Source organism: Capsicum annuum, chromosome 2 (assembly GCF_002878395.1).
Source record: "Capsicum annuum cultivar UCD-10X-F1 chromosome 2, UCD10Xv1.1, whole genome shotgun sequence".
Taxonomy (NCBI): domain Eukaryota; kingdom Viridiplantae; phylum Streptophyta; class Magnoliopsida; order Solanales; family Solanaceae; genus Capsicum; species Capsicum annuum.
This window is the reverse complement of record NC_061112.1, coordinates 48,166,883-48,188,427: the sequence shown is the minus strand read 5'-3', so window position 1 is coordinate 48,188,427 and position 21,545 is coordinate 48,166,883. Positions and strand designations below refer to the sequence as shown.

Here is a 21,545-nt window from a genome sequence, read left to right as displayed (position 1 = left end):
AGTTTGAAGCAAATTCCTAAAGCTATCCATAGTTGTTGTTCCAATGCTTGCCATATTTTTTTTCCTTTGTAAACTAACATCTGCAAACATAATCACAACATCTTGTGTTGCAATATTGTATTAGTAGTAGTATGATTAGGTATCAATGTGCTAGAAGATATAGTAAGTGAACTATTTTCATATTTGTGAAAGTCAAACAGTGCCTTGTTTACAATATCACTAGATTCAGAGATAACACCATTATAATTTCTAGCGTTTCTTGCCTTTCAAATTTGCCACATTATAGAGATATTTAATTTAATAATCTCAATAAAATTAGGATATTTATTCGTATTATCGAAGAGCTCTTCCACCATCTAGTAAAGTTTGTAATATTTTTAATGTTCGGTCACTTTATAGGACAAATTTTTTATAACATCTGAGCGTTCTGACATCTAAAAAGCATATGTTCAATGATTTCACTTTCTACACCACAAATCTTACAAACATCACAACTGTTTTTAAAGCCTTTTTGAAATAATATCATTAACGGGTAGCACATTCAGGACACATTTGTGTATAAGTGTTTATATTTATTTTTAATATCCATAGATCATAAAAAAATTTAAAACTTTTTAGGAAAAGACTGATAACTTGATTGAGGTCTATCACTAATGTATACGCTACTTCTTTCAATTTTCCTTGCCAAATGATATCCTGATTTCACCTCATAAATTTTCGTCTTAATGTGATGTCAAATAATTCTATCTAAAGATCTGGTGTTAGAGATCGAGGTAGACAAAATGGCATTGATATCTTCCATAGAAAATCACTTCTGAAGCTCTTAAATTTTCCAACTATGATTACTATATCAATAAGGTCATTCACTTGTTGTTCTATATCCATTTGAGATTGATAATACCTAGGTTTGAAACTGCATGAGTTGGGGATCCAACGGTCAGTCTACACTTTTATACTTTCTCCAGATTCCACCACTCATTTATTGCTTTGAGGAAAGAGGTATTTTGAAAATATTTACTTTTGAACATTTTAAATAGAAGAAAGTCTTGTTGAGTGAAAATTCACCAAGGTAGTTTTACCAATAGACCCTAGTTGAAGGATTTTAACTCTCTAAATTCTATATCCTCATTAGATTTAGCAATACAGAGGTTTTTTCAAAAAAATTCAAAATGTATTTTGCTCCTACTATCATCTTGTCCCCATCGAAAGTTGAGAAAAAATTAATAGTGACCTCCTTATACAAATAATCAATAAATTGAAAATATGATAAAGAATATAACGGTATCGCAGACAGAATGAATTTAAGCATTACTTTTTTCTCCAGTAGAGCTTAAAAACTATTTTTTGAATATTTGATCTTAACTTTTACTTTGTCCTATATAAATTTCAACATTCTTTTTTTCAATCTTCCCACTATTATTGGTAAATCTAAATAAAGCCCAGTCTCATTTGATCTTAATTGCCCTATCATTGCAATGAATCCTTATCAATTTCAAAAGTATTTTTACTGAAGAATATTATTGATTTAGAAAAATTTACGTTTTAATTTGAACATTCTTTATATTTTATCAAAAATATTAGTTGCATTCTGAGTATTAGCATTACAAGATATAAAGAAATCATCAGAAAAAAAATAAATAATTAACTGGGAACTTGATTTAATGTGCTAGTAATGGTGATTGAGTGTAGGGTGTTTAAAATGTAGAAAAAATAAAATAAAAAAAATATCTTATTATTTAAGATTTAATTGAAAGTAGGTTAATATTTTTTTTCAATTATAAACTAATTAAATGAAAAGACGTCGACTCAAAATCATTCTTAATTAAATTTCATTTTCACTTTGATTTTTAATATGAACCTTTTCCTTTTATTACAAATACTAAACTATAAACATAATTTGGTTTTTCTTGGCAGAAGCACTTCAACCAATTTTGACTAACCAACGATTCAATAAAACATCGTTTAGAAAGTTTAATATAAGTAAAAATTAATGATGAAGCTGAAAAATAGTGTTATTGGTCATTCGTTAAATAAAATTAATATATTATTTTGAAATCGATTTAATTGAGTTGTGCAAATTTTGAACATGCTGGGAAAAAGATTCAAAATATATTTAAATTTTGATGAAATTTATTGTAACACGCCTAAACTTTGTGGGGTGCTATGATTCCCCTAAATTATTTTTTAATAAATTTTAATGACGTTTATAAGCTAATAGATAAAATTTATTAATAAATAATTAAATAAATAAAAGCATTTAGTGCAAATAAATATCAATAAAATACATTAATAAATAGTCTAAAGAGAGTCATAATACACTAATAAATAGTGTAGGGGGGTTATAGAACCTCCGCAAAGTTCATGTATGTTACAGCAAGTTTCATTAAAGTTTAAAAATATTTCAAACCATTTTTTCAAACATGTTAGATGGTTATTAGACTTGGCGAAAATGAAATCGATCCATAAATGCCTCAAAGGCATGAGAAATACATCAAAACTCGTGGTGAGGGTGAAAAGTACTGCTATTGATGAGCCACACATCAATATAATAAAAAAAATTAAGTAAATTTAAAATAAATAGAAAGCGGTATATAAATAATTGTTAGGCTAATAAATATTATATGTTTAAAAGATTAGTTTAAGCCAGACACAAGTCATTAAAGCGATCATGCTAGAATTATGGGACTCGAGGGGTACCTCACACCTTTTTCTCGGTTAATAAAATTTCTGATTCAAATTTGAATTCATAAACCAGAAGAAAGAGTCATTTCCTTATGATTAAGGATTCAATAAGGTGACTTGGAACGTCAAAATTTACTTTTAAGCGGCGACTCTGTAAAATAAACAATCTCTTTCAAAATGTCCCTTTAATTGAAAAAAATTATTTTTTCTTAAAACCAATTCTTAACGGAATTGGGGTAAAAATAAAATTGTGATAAAGATTTTTTAATTTTGTGATTCTAAATTAAAGTTTTAGCAAATGTATTAAAATATTTAATTTTATGGTCTTAAATTTATCGTGTGAAAAGTTAAAATTAAAATATTCTCAAGAAAGAAAAAAATATTACTTTTTAAACAAATTTTTAAAAAGTAGATTATTTTTTTAAAATGCGAGTAAATATTTTAAAATTAAATGTTATTAGATATAAAAAAAGAAATCCTTTTTTGGGATTGATTAGACAAACGTCTCACACGTAGATTAAATTAAAAAACAAAAATTATACATACGACAGACACTACACCAGTCCTGACACCACTATTTTCCCCAACAAATTAATAATGATTCCCCCTTAGGAAGGAAACCCAATCTCAAAGACAAATCTAGACTTTATTCCTGGGAGACTCGACGCCGAAAAAAGTAGAATTAGGATATATTGGGGTAATATATTATAAATTGTACTAATAATTATAGTTAAAAATTATAAATAACTCAAAATTAAATAAATAAGTTTAAATTGAGATATGCATATCTTGTTGTTTTTAAGAAAATTTAAGTTTATGCCTGCATAATGTACATAAAATAGTTCAACAATATCATCATATAATTTAAATAATTTTAAATTAATTGAAGTGTTCAAAATTCCATAAAAAACATTCTTCTTCATCAAATAATTACTCATATATTAGACATGATATGAAACAGTTACATCTTATGGAGGATATGACCCTTGATAGGGAGGTGTGGAGGATGCAAATTAGGGTAGAGGGATAAGTGGTGGGAGGGTGTTGGGTGTTTTGTATGTGTGTCTGAAGTTTCTTGGTAGTAGGTGTTGAGTGTTGTCTATGGTTTCAGATGTATAATTTTAGTATTGTTTTGTGGCTAGCGTTGTTAATATATTTCGTATACTGTACAAGTTTATATTACATTTATGTATTGTATTTGTTATATTGTTATTGATTATAAGCCGGGGGTCCATCGGAAACAACCTGTCTACTTCACTGAGGTAGTGGTATGGACTGCGTACACTCTACCCTCCCAAAAACCACTAGGTGGGAATACACTTGGTATGTTGTTGTTGTAGTATATAATAAAAGGCAATAAAAAGACACGTCTTCGACATGCCTGCTTGTGCTGCATGTTTCAGCTGCTTCCATCGTAATTTTATTATATTATCATTAATTAATTACTATATGTTATTTAAGTATTAAAATATGTATAATATTTAATAAAAATATAAAATAGTAATTTTATTATATCACATATAATTAGTTATTATAAGTCATTTAAGACATATCTTTTTCGCTGTAATTGTGATTTTATTATATCACTCTTAATTAATTATTATGTTCACATTAGAAAATTAATAATATTTCATATAAAATATTTGATTGACTATCGAAATTATATTAGTGCTACATAGTCTGATTTTCTAAATTGTATCAATGTCACTTAAATTGGACTAGAAAAAAAAATTGTAAATCACAATAATTAAAAATTAAAATAATTCTAATAATTAACTATCTAAATTATATTTGTGTCACATAAATTGAGATGAAAAAATAATATATACGGCTTTTTATTGTCTAGTTCTCTTATATTATAAGAGCGAGTTAAGCAACTAAAGCAGGCAGGAGGTCGACATATCTGCTTTAGCTGCTTCAACTGAAATTTTACTATATCACCCCTAATTAATTATTATAAGTCATTTATGTATTAAAAAATTAATAATATTTAATAAAAAAATAAAATAGACATTTAGGACATGTTTGCTTCAGCTGCTTCAATCGTAATTTTACTATATCATTTATAATTAATTATTATATAAGAGAAAATTAAAAATATTTAATTAGAAAAAAATTAAAATAGACATTTATGACTGTTTCAACTGTTTCAATCGTAATTTTACAATACCATCATTAATTAATTATTATATAAGTATTTTTTTATAATAATTTTGTTATGTCACTTCTAATTAGTTATTGCCAGACACTTAAGACATGTGTGCTTCTTTACTTTCACCGTGATTTTACTATATCACCTCTAATTAATTATTATGATCGTCTAAGTATTGAAAATTTGATAATATTTCTTAAAAATCGTAAAAGAGACATAAAATGATGCCAACATAAAAAATTTGATTGACTATCGAAATTATATTTGTGCACATAAATTGAGATGGGACGGAGCAAGACATAAATAACATATATTATTTGAAAATGAAATAAAAAGTATTATAAATCATAATAATTAAGCACTAAATATAAAAGTATATATGTAAAAATAAATTGATTGACTGTCGAAATTTTATCTGTGCCACATAAATTGAGATAGGAAGAATATTCATTTATTATTGAAAAATAACGTAAAATACATTGTAAATCACATAATTAACAATTTAAGAAATTTTAAAAATATAAAATATTTGACTGACTCTCAAAATTGTACCAGTATAATTTAAGTTGAAACAAAAGAAAAAAATATTATAAATCATAATAATTTAAAATATATATTATTTTAATAATTTAAATTGATATTAAAAAATAATATATATTAAACCCGTATCGTATAAACTATAAGATATAAAAAAATTAATAAATAATATGTTATAAAAAATTACTCATAATACATTGAGTTTTTTGTTGTTGTATGTTACAAAATTTACCACCTTTTACTAACTCACGTGAGCACCCACACATAAAATCACCAAAGTAAATATAGTTCAACCACCTTCTTCCAAGGTAAAAAACAATTAAGCCTAATGACCAAATAAGCGAATGTAAAAGATGCACTTTAATATAAATAAATTATTTAAATGCACCTACATGATACATATTTGAAAAATTAAATATGGGACCCCAGGCTAGTGGATTTAATGTATGTTATATTTTTATCTTCATTTGTATAACATAGATGATGTTTAAAAAGTCAATTAAATTTTTATATGCTTTTTAATTTTTTGTGTTATCAATGATTGATTTATAATATTTTTATATAATTTTTAAATATTATAAGTAATTATTTTATCTCAATTTATGTAGCATTAATTTTTTTTTTTTGAGAAAGTTAATTAAATTTATTATATAATTTTAGATATTTTAAATTATTAATAATTATGATTTATATAATTTTTCAGGTAATTTTTAAAAGACATATGTTACTCAATCTACCTCCATGTATGACATTGAAATTTAAAAAGTCAAACAAAATATATATACATCTTTCAAACATTTCAATTTAATTGTTAATGTGATACATATTACTTTTTGCTAAACTTTAAAATTATATATCTCCATTTATGTTGCGCACTGATAAAATTTCGAGTCATCAAAATTTTTAGGTGTCTTCAAATAATTTAAATTATTAATTATTATAATTATAATATTTTTTTTTAATTTTTAAATATATAATAAATTAAAATTAAAATATAAATTACATATAAAATGTAAATTATAGTAATAATTACGTTTTGTATTTGTATTATTATTAGGAAGACAACGACACGTTTTGCAATTGAACTAAGCAGAAACAGAGTTGAAAAGAAGAGGGCAGTAATTTTGTCCAACTCACGTTCCCGATATTCTTTAGACTTTTAAATACCCAAAGAATTCCCTTGACGTAGACCACCTTCTGTGTATTTTTTGTTCTTTAGTATCGTTCCCCTTAAATTGAGTTTTATTTTTCTCTCTCCTCTACTCACCCATGGAAGACTCTACCTCGTCAAACCAGTCTTGTGAAAGAAATGAACCAGTGAGATCAAGGTGGAACCCAAAGCCAGAACAAATCCTAATACTTGAGTCCATCTTCAATAATGGGATGGTAAATCCCCCAAAAGATGAGACAGTTAGAATCAGAAAAATACTAGAGCAATTTGGCACCGTTGGAGATGCAAACGTCTTCTATTGGTTTCAAAACCGCCGGTCAAGGTCTCGCCGTCGTCAACGACAAATTCAGGCGAGCCTTAGTGCGGTCGAAGTTGGAGGAGAACAATCTGCAAGTGCAACGTCTAGTCGTGGCGGTGCAATTCAGTTTCACACTAGTACTGCAAATGTGGGGCCCCTGTCTATTTCTTTCCCTATGGCTGCAACTGCACCTTCCAGTTATCTTCTACTTGGTTCCTCCTCCTCTTCTTCTTCACCTGGAGGAGCTGTGGGAAATGCAAATGATGGCCTCTTCCCCTTTTCTGGTCAAATGGGTCTTCCGCAAGTTGAGCAAAACTCTTCTATCTCATCAATTTTGTGCTCATCACCAACAGACAATGCTAATCTGCACTATCAAACTGGTATTAATATTGCACTTGCTCAAGTTCCAAAGATCATCTGTGCAAACATCGTCCTAAACTACAAGTAGCTACTACTCCTTGCATTTCATTTTACTAATTGTGCATGTTACGTTCACCTGACAGTTTCGTTGAGAGAATTGTTATTAGGAATTTATTGTATTAAGTTAATTTTATTAAGTATATTTTATATGTCCAAATTTAACTAACTAATAACTAATACTTTAGGTAGTGATTTAATAATATAAAAAAAAGTAGTAGTGATTTAATGATAAGATAATGGGTGTGTTTGGTACAACGAAAATATTTTCTTCAAAAATAAATTTATTTTTTTATATTTGATTGGTGAATGAAAAATATTTTTTAGTGTTTGTTTAGTGAATGAAAATTATTTTTCAGAAATAAACTTTAGTATCTAGCTAAAGAGTAAAAATATATTTTTAAAAAATAATTTTTAACCTCTAAAAATATCTTTTTAGAATGTATTCGATATGAAGGAGGGAAAACGTTTTCAAGAAAAATAATTTTTTTTTTTTTTTTTTATGTATTCGATATGTAAATTGGGTGAGTATATGTTTTCTAAAATTATTTGTATATATTTAACAAAATAATGAGAATGAATGAGTTAAAGAAAAAAGTTTTAAATTTTTTTCGAAGTGGGTAGGCGAGGGTTGGGATTATCAAAATTGATAGTAGTGGTGGAGTAAAAAAAGAATTACAATTTTTTTTTTTTTTTTTTTGAATGGGGGGGGGGGGGGGGTGGGGGGGGGGGCTAGTAGGGGGTAGGAGTAGCGGTAGGAGAGTGAGGGTGAGATAAGAAAAAATTTAAAAATAAATTTAATTTTTTTTTTTTTAGGTTAAAGGAGGGGTTAAGGAGCAGGGTAAGAAATAAATTTAAATTCTATTGAAAAAGATTAAATATTGTTTTGCAGGGTGTAGGGGTTTGAGTTTTGGGATAGGAATGAGATAGGAGAAAAATATGATATTTTTTTTTAATGGGGAATGATAGGTGGTGGGTGCAGGGTAGGGGTAAGAAAAATATTAATAAATTTTAAAAATGGGTAGGGGCTTGAGTTTTTGATCAGGGTTGAGGTAAGAAAAATATTTATAATATTTTTTTTGGATGGGGACGACAGGGGATGGGGTGGGGGTAGGGGATGCGGTAAGAAAAAAATTTAAAATGTGTTTTTTAGATGAGGGTGGCAGGAGATGGAATGCGGTAGGGGATTAGGGGTCGGAGTAGTTGATAGTGGTTTTAAGAGTTGTATAAATATTTCAACTTATAATGAAGTTGAAAGAAAGTTTTGAAAAATGATTTCCTTATTTTTTGAAGAAAAATTATTTTTCTTAGATTTGAGAAAAATAAATTAATTTAAAAAATATTTTTTAAAATATTTAAGTTAAAACATAAAAAAATTAAAAAATATTTTTCTTCGTACCAAACAGATTCAATATTGAAAAGAAATAATAATTTTTTTTATTTCATAAATTTAATAACTAAATTGAAATATCCTTTTTAAGTAAGGAGGTCAGCTAAAATGAAATCAATGGAGTATTCTTATTGCCAATTTATCTCAATTTGTTTATGTTTTAATTTGAAAGATTTTGTTCTCACAATATAGGTGGGAACACTACTCTTCGGTCATTTGATTTAAAAATAAGTTATTTTATTATATGAATAGCTTATTTTATTATTAAAATAAATAATTTTATAATTAGCTAGTACATTCAATCAAACAAAAAATAAATTAATTTAATATTTTATTTTAAAATTATTATACATTATACCTCGCGCCAAATAATTTCTTAAAATGTAAATACAATCGGCGGGACGAGCCTTAACCTGCTAAGATTTTGAACCGCCCTACCCTTTATTTTAAGCACCGCCTCATTTTTTTTTCGTCCTCATTTTTTTTTAATTTTCCATTTAAATAAAGGTGTACATTTAAGTTTCTTCAACTTTGAGAAATATACTAGTATGGTCTTGGAATTTCATAAAGGAACAAATCTTTAATTATTTTTTATTACCTTCATTTTGCCGTTGTAGCTTCAAAACTGTAGTAAATAAGTAAAGTTATTGATATCACTCTCTGCACTTTTTTTAGCTTTAAATATACAATATGTTTCTTGGAACTCCAAATCTATTACTCATTTCATTTTAAAATAGATTGATATTTATTAACTTGATATTTTTTTTTAGTAAATTTATTTTTGCAAATTAGCATCATTAATTATATTTTGAAAATATAAATTTGTTTATATACACTTTGTGTAGTCATATAATAATAGAGATAGTGTTAGGATCGAGAATCTCGAATAGTCCAGAATTAAACAAAGTAATCGTTTAAAGACGATAACAAAGACGATAATAACGATAAGTTGAGAAAATAGAGGAGGGATAAATTTAATGTGGTTCGGTTAACTTGACCTACGTCCATAACCAAAAGAAGGTGGAACTTTAATAAACACCAACGGAACAAAAAGAAAGTGCAAAAACACAAAAGAGAGTACAAAATTAGAGTAATTAAATGCTTTAATAGCCCAAATAACCTCACAAAGATCACTCCAAAAAGGGTTTACTCAAAGCATTTTCCAACACAACTCTCTCACAAATACTCTCTAGAAAGAAAAAAATAAACACAACTAAATCTTCTCAAATGTTGGTGTTCTTCTCTAAATGGTGTGTTCTAAAGAGAGGTGGAGATGCCTCTATTTATAGGCACAAAACAAACCTACGTTGATGTCATCAATGACATCAACACACTACTTTGCCAACCAAATTTGACAAGAAACAAATTGCATGCAATGTTGGACTAGCCAACCAAATTTGACAAAGCCAACAAATGATCTTGCAAGTGCTTGGTAGCAACTTTGTTTGACCAAGTGTGAATCCAAGAAACAAACAAAAGGCCACATTACAAATCTCCACTTTGGCCTGAGTTTGTTTAATATAGTAAATTTGCTTCACTTCTTCAAAAATCCTCAAAGGGCTTTCAAAATTCCATAACGTCAAAATCAGATGAGTCTCCATTTAAAACTGAAACAGTAGCAACACCTGTAATAGTATATCCCAACAGTGTGTACAGCGTCCCAGATTTGCATGCCTTCATAACCACAAGACCACGTCGAGAGACTTCAAGAACTCCACTTTCACCTGTGTATTTGCACCCAAGAGATTCTAGAGTGCCCAAAGAGATGAGATTTTTCTTTAACTAAGAAACACATCTAACAATTCTGAGAGTTCTTACAATACCATCATACATTTTAATTCGGACGGTACCTGTTCCAACAATTTTGCAAGCAACATTGTTGTCTACCAAGACAACTCCACCTTCAGCAGGATCATATGTAGAAAACAAGTCGACACATATGAAATGAACAAGTCGAATCTAAAATCCACTCATTGTTAGAATAAGAAATATTTTCGATTACTAAAAATATTGCTCTTTCAATCTCATCAGCAGCGACACTTGCTTCAGCGGTGTCGAAATTTTCGTGCTCATTTTTCTTTACTTTTTTCTTGTTTTGCAACTTAGGACAATTAAACTTGATGTGGACTTTTTTATGACAATAATAACATACTGAATTACTAAATCTAGACTTTTCATTAGATCTACTCCTGACAAATAAATTGGATGCCTGATCTTCACTACCTTCCGCGGTAATATCTCTATCTATCTGATCTTTAGTTTTCAGCATAGATTTGATTTTTCTATAAGAGATAGTTTCTTTCCCATAAAGTATAGTATCTCTAAAATTCTTAAAGGAATGAGGTAGGGAACATATTAGCAAAACAGCTTGATCTTCTTTCTCAATCTTGACATTTATATTACTTAAATCCATAAGAATGGAATCAAAGGCATCAAGATGTGACGGTATGAAAGTATTTTCATCCATAAGAATTGTATAAAGCTTTTGCTTCAAGTAGAATCTATTTTCTATCGTCCTTTTCATATACAGGTTTTTCAACTATTTCCACGTGCCTTTGGCAGTGGTTTTCGAAGCTACTTCACGTAATACATCATCAGAGAGATTTAGTATAATGCTAGATCTAGTCTTTTTATCAAGGTTATCAAACTCCTCGTCTGTCATTTTTTCTGAAATTTTCTCCTTTCCTTGCAGTACCATATCTAAACCATCCTGATCTAGGATAACTTTCATTTTCAACTGCCACATACCAAAGTTTGCACTTCGGTCAAATCTCTCAACATAAATCTTTGTAATCGTCATGGTGACTATTAAGACAAAATCAGGATTAACCTTGCTCTGATATCAATTTATTAGAATCGAGAGTCCCGGATAGTGCAAAATTAAACAAAGTAATCGTTTGAAGACGATAACAAAGACGATAATAACAATAAGTTGAGAAAATAAAGGAGGCACAAATTTAATATGGTTCGATCAACTTGACCTACGCCCACATCCAAAAGAAGGAGCAACTTTAATAAACACCAACGGAACAAAAAGAGAGTGCAAAGACACAAAAGAGAGTACAAAATTAGAGTAATTAAATACTCTAATAGCCCAAATACCCAAAAGAATAACCTCACAAAGATCACTCCAAAGAAGAGGTTTACTCAAAGTATTTTCCAACACAACTCTCTCACAAATACTCTCTACAAAGAAGAAAACAAACACAACTAAATCTTCTCAAATGTTGGTGTTCTTCTCTAAATGGTGTGTTCTAAATAGAGGTGGAGATGCCTTTATTTATAGGCACAAAACAAACCTACGTTGATGTCATCAATGACATCAACACACTACTTTGCCAATTAAACTTGACAAGAAAACAAATTGCATACAATGTTGGACTTGCCAACTAAATTTGACAAGAAACAAATTGCATGCAATGTTGGACTTGCCAACCAAATTTGACAAAGCCAACAAATGATCTTGCAAGTGTTTGGTAGCAACTTTGTTTGACCAAGTGTGAGTCCAAGAAACAAACAAAAGGCCACATTACAGATAGTATTAAAAAAGTATAATAAAATTCTTTTGATTAATGGACAACTAATTAAAACAAGTATTTTCTTAAAAAAAATTAACTAAAATGAAATGAAGAAAGTATTTAACTATTAGTGACATACTTAAGGATTAAGAATTGTGTCTGGTTGAAATTCTCAAGTTCAAAGTTACAAAGGATACAACATTGTCCTCCATTTCACGTCAAATCCCTGTACTTTTGAAGAAAGGAGTATTCTGTGAACTTCAAGAATTATTGAGTTCATATGTCATACCTAGTTATAGTTTCAGAGTTTTTGATGTAGTTGTTGAAGGCTGAGAAGAGATTCCTCATCAATGATTAATGAGATGGGTGATTTTCTTAAAGTTTGGACAATCCTCTTCACTTTGAACTATCGTTTAAGATAAGTTAGATCCAAAACCTAATTTACAATAATCTCGACTTCATAGATATTATAATATAATATTCGTTCTTGATGCAAAAAGATTTGTTGTAGACTTTTAACGTTTACATATCATATTTCGTTTTTAATGTAGACGTTTAACGTTTGCATATCATATCAACACCATTTGGTTTCTTGAATATTTACTAGGAGTAGTATTATTTTACTATTCAATTATGTTTCAGCACTAGGGCAGATCTTGAGGGCAGCGAAGAGGTTTACAAAAAAATTATATAGTCTATAATTTGTATATAAGGTATTTTTAAATTATATAGTATTTCCTTGTCTCAAATTATTCGTCCCAAATTGAGATGATACATTGATTAAGAAAAATAATTAATAACATGACTAGTTTACCATAGTGCTCCTATTAAATGATGTTTACATTTTAATTTTTAAAAAAAGTAATTAATGCAAAGGGTAAAATATGAAATTTTTTTTTTTTGTCTCTTCTTAATTAATGAAATTAATGAAAAAGGAAAAGTAAAATGAAAAAATCAAATTAGGAAATTTGAAACGGAGGGAATATATATTTTGAACATAAAATTAGAGGAGTTTTTTTTAATAAAGGATAAGATTAGAGGATGACTTGGTTGAGAGGGTTTGAGGTGTCAAATGCAAAACTTAAGCAGTATATATTAATTTTGAACTTTCTTAATAAAAATTTTGATTTCGCCACTAAATAATATGATATATTGTTTCAGGGTTTATCACAGTTTTTATTAATGGTGTAGCAACAGAGGTGCCCAGAGGGCCAGTCAACATGAAAGCTACGTTCGGCAGTGAAGACTTAATCTTGTATCATTCCTCTGGGGTGTCACTCCCAGTTAATGAACACGGTTTTATTGTTCAGAGTTTGCAACATGGTGAAAGCTACTTCCTGGTAAAGCTCTCATTGACTCCCTCCAAATTATCTATACACACTATTTTCTTTTCAATTATTGTTGGATTCATGCATTTAGGGCAGTATAAATTTGATATGTTTGCTATTCCTGCTTTTCTTTCTCCTTTTTGCAGTTTGGGTGTAGGGAGAATGAACCCTCAATTTAGGTCACTGACCCTTTTTCTATTCTGTTAACTATATATTCCGGACCTCGACAATCATTAAATTAAAAACAAATCAACAAATCATGAGAAATGTAAGTGATAGCTTAATCATTAACAATTGAGGTAGGGTTGAATTTTTTTTATATTACCTAACTGAATATCTTTTTGCCTTTTTGAAGAAGGGAAAAGGATGAGTCGAAGAAATTTTACCTGAATAAACACTTTCAAAGTTATTTCTTAAAATAGTTATTCCGTCATTTTAATTTCACCCACTAATCATTTTTAAATTCGAGTCATTTCGGTCCCTTTTTAGAATAGTTGAGTTTTGCTTCTTTTTATTTTCGCTACAATTTTCTTTGCTAAAAAAATTATTTTTTTAAACAATTAAATACAATTGTATAGAAATTATATAAATTATTGTTGTATAAAGTATGTATCTTTCTAAGTTCATATAGAAACTGTATTGTTGAATATGTATACAAACTTGTATTATTGTATAAAATACGTATCTGCATAAAATATTATACAGACTGAATAGAATGTGAATGGAAACTGTATCGTAGTTGTATAAAATATATATCTCAACAATAACTGCAATTAAGGGATGTATAAAATGTGTTTAAATTGTATAATTATTATATAAAATATGTATTTATATATAATGTGTATAGAATTATTGTTGCTGTATAAAATATGTATCTGTATACGATATATAAAATATGTATTTGTATACCATGTATAGTTGTTATATAAATTGAATAACAATTGCAGTTAAAGGTTGTATAAAATATGTAAAAATTGTATCATCATAATATAAAAATATATCTATTATGATTTTATATGAACAAAAAATGTATCAGTGTTGATTATATATTTATTATACATGAATTATTAAAAAGAAAGTAGATGTGAAGGATTGCATTGCATTTTTCTGTTCTTACCATCTCTATCATATTGGAGGAAGAAAATAGACTGCAAAATTATATTTAATCTTTAAAAAGAATAAAGAGCAGCCACTGAAAGAGTAGGGAAAAAAAAAAGAGTGCAAACAACTACGGAAAAAAAAAAGGATTAGCGAAACAAAAATAGGGGAAAGTGAACGCATCTCAGTTAAGAATTGCTGCAAATTTGCTAGTGAAATAGTTGGGCAATTGTTTGCACCGAATGCCAATTTTGTCCTCTCCCTTTGAAGAGCTGATTTAACTTGGACAAAATACATAGCATACTTAAGTATTAAATTATAAAAAATAGCGATATTTTTATCAAATTACATTTTGTAGCATATGTATTTGTATGTATTTGTATTTTTGTAGCAACAGTTTGCAAAAATACAAAATATATATCGATCATAAAGACAGTAAAAATCATATGTATTTATATTTTTGTAGCAACAGTTTACAAAAATACAAAATACAACTTGTTATATTATGTAATATGAAATTGTTGCTATGGAATTTATAATTAAGAGGATAATATGTTACCAAATCTAAAAGATGGCTAAAAACTAAACTAAAATGCTTACTAAAAAACAAAAAAAGTGATTGGAATAATGGGCACTTTCATATTATTTTTAAGGGAAAAAACAAAAATAGCACTTACTTTAAATAATTTCTATCAGATTAGTCATTCAAAATTGATTATCTATAATTAGTCACTAAATTAATTTTTATTTTTATTCATTTCACTTTAGGTTGTGTCTCCTTCTCCATTTTTTTTTAAAATTTTTTATTATTTCATTTAAAAAATATATTGTTCATTTTTCCTATAAAAAAGGAATTCAATTTTTTTGTTCTTTTATTTCACTACTACATTTTTTAGTAATAAAAATGTATTAAAAGTGATATAAATGTTGTATCAATTTGATATAAGGAATATATATGCATGTATAGGTTCCCTCTCTTTTGAAAAAGTGTATCAATATAATATAAACGTTGTATCAATTTGATGTATAATAAATATTATCTTATACAAATAATTTATTGCATACAATTTCTAATACATCATACCAAACAGTGTATATGAAACAATGTCAGCACACTAATATAAATATTATTGACGTAAACATTACTAATATATTCTATTTAGTATCATTCTTGTACACTCTACCAAAACAACCCCTTAGTTGTCGTTTAGTTGAAAAATAAATTATTTTGAGATAATAATTTCGGAATTAGTCATCCTCAAGGAGAGATAAGAAAACACTACAATTTCAGGATAACTAACCGCGGAATGAGTTATCATGCATTTTGTCCCAACGAAACATATGATAAACTCCTTTTCTAAATTAATTTCGAAATTAGTTATCTTTATCCCCCTACCAAATAACCCCTGAGGGGTCGTTTGGTGTGAGGTATGAGTTATAATAGTATCGGGATAAAATATAGGATTATTTTATCCCATGTTTGGTTGGAGTTATTAGTTTATCAAGAAATTATTTATTTCACCATTTATGCTTTAATAATTAGATAAGTTATCCCATATATATGGTGGGATAACTATCTCGGGATTAATTATTTTGAGATAAATTATCCCATATATAATGGAATAATTGATTTTAAAATGGCTAATCTCAAAATAAATTATTTCGAGATAATTTCTTCCTAGCCAGTTGACCCCTTAGTATGTTATGTAGTTTAATTCATTTTTTTATTTTGAAAAAATAAATTCGGATAACGAATTTTAACTATGTTTCGGATAGCGCACTAGAATGTACGTTACTGGTAGTTTTTGTCAGTTTTTTTTTCCTTTTTTACATAATGTATTTCAATCACTTTTTAATTTTTAGCCATCATTTAGGTTTAGTTAGTAAGTACCATTGTACATAAATTAATATTGGATCATCAGTTTTACATCCTACATTCTCCGTCTATTTTTATATTAACACATGAATTAAGAAATAGTAAATGATAGACATAATTTTAATATATTATTCTTTGAATATATTAAATTTAAAAATAATTTGAGAAATACATTAGATAATGAATCATATTTAATACTAAGCATAAAATGACTAAAAATTGATAAATTGTTCATTGATATAAACAAAATATTCGTTGAACATCTCAACATCTCAAAATAGACAAGTGAATAAGTAAAAATAAATGAGGGAGTTGTATGTAATTGGTACTAGGAACGAACATAACAACGGTTTTAAGAAAATTACTAACCATTTATTTGGTTCCGCACTTCTTTATGGGAGACTAATGACGATGTTAATATGTTTTACAGGTTTCAAAACCAGCTTAAGGCGAATTGTACGATCTTTTTCTTGAGGAACTATCCTTGTACTTTTGTTTTATACCCAGAAGGTTAAATTTTCTTTTTACAAATACGCACTGTTAAGTACCCATTATTTTGATCTTGTGCCTCTCCATTTTTTCTTCTCTCACTCTCTCCCCCTGCCCCAACCAATATTTCATTTGTTTTCATCCAAGGAAAAATAATGTAACACAAAATAAACTTATTTGAAACAGAGAGGAATATGAGGGAAGAATCCTAGCAAATTGAAGAAGAGAAAAAGTATTTCTAGAAAGAACAATTTCTTAATTGTGTATTCAATCATCTGAGATATGAATGAGCTCGAGGCTCATTTTGTACATTGAAATTAACTCATAACTACACTAACTAATTAGTTAATCTTACCTAATTATTGCGCACTGTTTGACTAATTAACTGAATTACAGTGAAAGTAGGGATGATTAGGGCCCTCCAGGAAGAAAACACTTTTCTACAGGTGTAGTATTGTTATTTTTTCAATGTTTTGGCTATACAAAATCTGTAATTCGACAGAATAACTTCAACACTAGTTCAAGTATGAAACAAGAACACTATGAAGTACAACAACACCTTCAACACAAAATCAAAGTGATCTTTCTAAGAAGTACGTTTTTTTAGAAAAAATAAGATGAAATAGAAATGGTCAAGTCCTCCGAATTCACGGAGTATCCTTAAGGAAAATTTTCCTCAAATACCCGAGGTTGCGGAATTTTCCTCCCAGGTTAAAATAGCCAAACAAACCAACTGTAGAGGTACCCCAAACAATTGAAATCTCTTCGAACCCACTCAATGATTAGATAATCACACGGAATGTTTTTGAAGACAAGAAGTGTTTTTATAATCAAAAAATTTCGTGTCTAAACCTGTGGATGAAAACATGTCTATATAGCCATCAGGTGCCCCCTCTGAAAGGTGGCAATGGTTCACTTAAGGTTGTATCCCTTCTGGAAAAGTCTTGTCTGCTCGTCCAAAAAATGTGTCTTTTCCGAACAATCACAACCATCCAAACGGGCATACCATTTCATGAATTAGTGTGTCATTTCATTTCGCTTCTGTATTGCATTTCGAAACAGTGTTTCAGCCACTGCATGCATGTATATTAATGGAGGATAAAAAAACACAGAAAAATTTCTGTTTCTGTTGCGTTTTTTCCTTTGGAGGATACAAAAACACGGATTAAATTTCTATCAAATTAATTTTGTCCAAAAAAGATAGATCTCATCGATCAATCATTTGTCAAATCTGAAGCCAAAGTTGAGCCGAGTGAGCAATGGCGACGGCGACGGCGCGATGCACCTCTTATTTCTCGCCTCACTTACCAAGTGAAATAAGTGTTTCTTAATATAAACACTTAAGTCACATTCTCCCACAAGACTTTTCATTTTAGAGTACACTTTCCATAATAGTGTTTTCTCAAATTTTTCCTCCACTTGGTTCACTCCATTTTTCATTCACATTTTTCATACATATTGAACCCAACAATCCCCCACATGAATGGGGGATGACTACTTTTTCGTAAAACTTTACAGACAAGTATGTGATCATCAAGCAAAGACTGATTGCATCTGGATAAGTGAGTTTCCCTTTGAACATTCCATAGTGAACATGCATTGGATGCACTCGGTCAATCGATAGATTTGGTATCTTTGAACCGTCGAGATTTAATATACACCTAGACAACTTATGTTACACAATCAGCCTTTTACCGTTTATGGTTCTCACGGTTTTGTTCATTTCATCCATGAACATATTTTGGTTTTATGAGAGCTTAGAGAACAGACATTCTCCTTGAAGCGGCTTCGACTTCGCCCTCACATAGGTGATTTCTAGACATTCAATCCTATAGATTAAAATATTTAGTTAAATATGCCAAATTTAGATAATCATTAAAAGACTTTTCACCTTAAGTCTTATCCTCGTTTACTAAACATTGTCAACATCATGAGAATGAGTTGGGTATATTGACAATGTTAAACTTGTCAGACACAACTTTGTTTGATCTCCTTCAACCTAGATCTTGGGATCTCCATCTAGGTAGAGTTACTGTCATGCTGACTTGTCCTAGGCCGTAAACTCCTTCCGTTGGATGTACTTTCAACTCCTTCTCTAGATAGGCCTTTTGTAAGTGGATCCAACACATTATCCTTTGACTTTATAGAGTCAACAGTGATAATTCCACTAGAGAGAAGTTCTGTAACGGTATGATGTCTTTGTCTTATGTGAGGAGATTTACCATTGTACATCATGCTCCATGCCTTACCTATTGTTGCTTGACTATCACAGTGTATGTATGCTGGTGCCAATGGTTTGGACTAATAAGGAATATCTTTCAAGAAATTTTGGAGCCATTCTATTTTTTAACCAGCTTTATCTAACACGATAAATTCTGATTCCATCGTAGAGCAAGCAATACATGACTGTTTGGATGATTTCCAAGAGACTACTCCTCCACCTATTGTAAATACGTATCCACTCGTGGATTTTACTTTATTTGAACCGGTAATCCAGTTTGCATAACTATACCCTTCAAGTACCGCAAGATATTTATTATAATGCATAACATAGTCTTGGGTGTATTTATGATACCCTAAAACTCTTTTCTTTGCCATCCAATGAGTTTTGTTGGTATTACTCGTGTATCGACTCAACTTACTAATAGCGCATGCTATGTCTGGTCATGTACAATTCATTATATACGTTAAATATCCAATACTCTTGCATACTCTAATTGTGAGTCACTTTTGTCTTCATTCTTTTAAAGTGCGAAACTCACATCCAATGGAGTCTTGGTAATACCAAATTACAAATACTTGAATTTGTTAACTACTTTTTCGATATAATGAGACTGTGACAATGGCAACCCTTGTGGAGTGCTATGGATTCTTATTCCTAAGATCACATCCGCAACTCCAAGATCTTTCATATCGAACTGTTCTCTCAAGCATTCGCTTTGTGTCCTTTATATCAGAAATGTCTCTACTGATCATCAACATATCATCCACATATAAACAAACAATGACTTGGTGATTTGGAGTGTCTTTAATGTAGAAACACTTATTACATTTATTTATCTTGAACCCATTTGCCAACATGGTTTGGTCAAACTTCACATGCCATTGTTTAGGTGATTGTTTTAGTCCATACAACGACTTAACAAGTTTACACACCTTATTTTCTTTTTTTCTGGAACCACAAAACCCTCGAGTTGTTCTATAAAGATTTCTTCCTCCAATTCTCCATTCAGGAATGTTGTTTTTACATCCATTTGATGGATTTCAAGACCATATACCGCCGCCAAGACAATTAACATTCGAATTGACATTATCCTTGTTTCTGGAGAGTATGTATCAAAGTAATCAAGGTCTCATTTCTGTTTGAAGTCTTTTACTACAAGTCTTGCCTTGTATTTTTCAATAGTACCATCCACTTTCATTTTTATTTTGTAGATCCATTTAGAACCTAAAAGTTTATTTCCCAGAGAAAGATCAACCAACTCCCATGTATGGCTTAATATTGAATCAATCTCACTATTAACTGCCTCTTTCCAAAAGGATGAGTTTGACGACGACATCACTTCTTTAAAGGTGTGAGGTTCATTTTCTAAAAGAAATATTACAAAATATGATCCAAACAAAGTTGACGTTCTTTGATGTGTACTACGTCTTGAATTTTGATTATTATGTACATTCTCACTTGGTTTATCTCGAGGTCGTTTAGATCCTCCACTAGACTATTCATGTCTAGTTTTATATGGATAAATATTTTCAAAGAATTCATTATTATCTGATTCAATTACCGTGTTTTCATTGATATCCGAATGTTCGAATTTATGAACTAAAAACTAACGTGCTTTGCTACTTTTAGCATATCCTATAATACGTAGTCCACTGTCTTAGATCCTATCTTTACCCTTTTTGGCATAAGTACTTGGACCTTCGCTAGACACCCCGCACTTTGAAATATTTCAAGTTGGGTTTTCTTTCTTTTCATTTTTCATATGGAATTGATTGTGTCTTACTATGGGGAACTCTATTGAGTATTTGGTTGGTTGTAAGGATAGCCTCCCCTACAAGTTTTGCGGTAAACCTGAACTTATAAGTAAGACATTTATCATTTCCTTCAAATTTTGGTTTTTTCTTTCCATAATTTCATTAGATTGAGATGAATACGGGGCCGTAGTTTGATGGACAATTCCATTCTCTACCCATATTTTGGCGAAGGGAGATTCATATTCCCTGCCCCTATCACTTCTTATAGTTTTGATTTTTTTCTCTAACTGATTTTCAACTTCGGTTTTGTATTTTCTAAATGCATCTATTGCTTCATCCTTACTATTTAGCAAGTAGACATAACAATATCTAGTGCAATCGTCAATAAAAGTGATGGAATACTTTTCCCACCACGTGATGGTATTGATTTCATATCATAATAGTCAATGTGTATTAAGTCTAAGGGATTGAAATTCCTTTCAACGGGCTTATATGAATGCTTAGCATACTTTGATTCCACACACGTTTGACATGTTGATTTATTGCACTCAAAGTTTAGCAAAACTTCTAAGTTAATCAGTTTCGGCAATGTTTTATAATTGACATGTCCT

At 29.4% G+C, this 21,545-nt stretch overlaps 1 protein-coding gene across 1 annotated transcript; it reads left to right on the top strand.

Annotated features, from left to right (window-relative positions):
- The first annotated feature begins 6,490 nt into the window (after positions 1-6,490).
- Positions 6,491-17,189, top strand: LOC107860860 (WUSCHEL-related homeobox 11). The gene is made up of 3 exons (XM_016706338.2): positions 6,491-7,220; positions 13,327-13,505; positions 16,898-17,189. Exons 1-3 carry the CDS (start codon positions 6,641-6,643, stop codon positions 16,913-16,915), a joined length of 777 nt encoding a protein of 258 aa, XP_016561824.2. The 5' UTR covers positions 6,491-6,640; the 3' UTR covers positions 16,916-17,189.
- Positions 17,190-21,545: the final 4,356 nt, after the last annotated feature.

Coding starts and splice junctions, on each gene's coding strand:
- LOC107860860 (XM_016706338.2), top strand. CDS start 6,641: ATGGAAGACTCTACCTCGTCAAACCAGTCTTGTGAAAGAAATGAACCA. Junction 7,221..13,326: donor TAATCTGCACTATCAAACTG/GTATTAATATTG, acceptor ATATTGTTTCAG/GGTTTATCACAGTTTTTATT.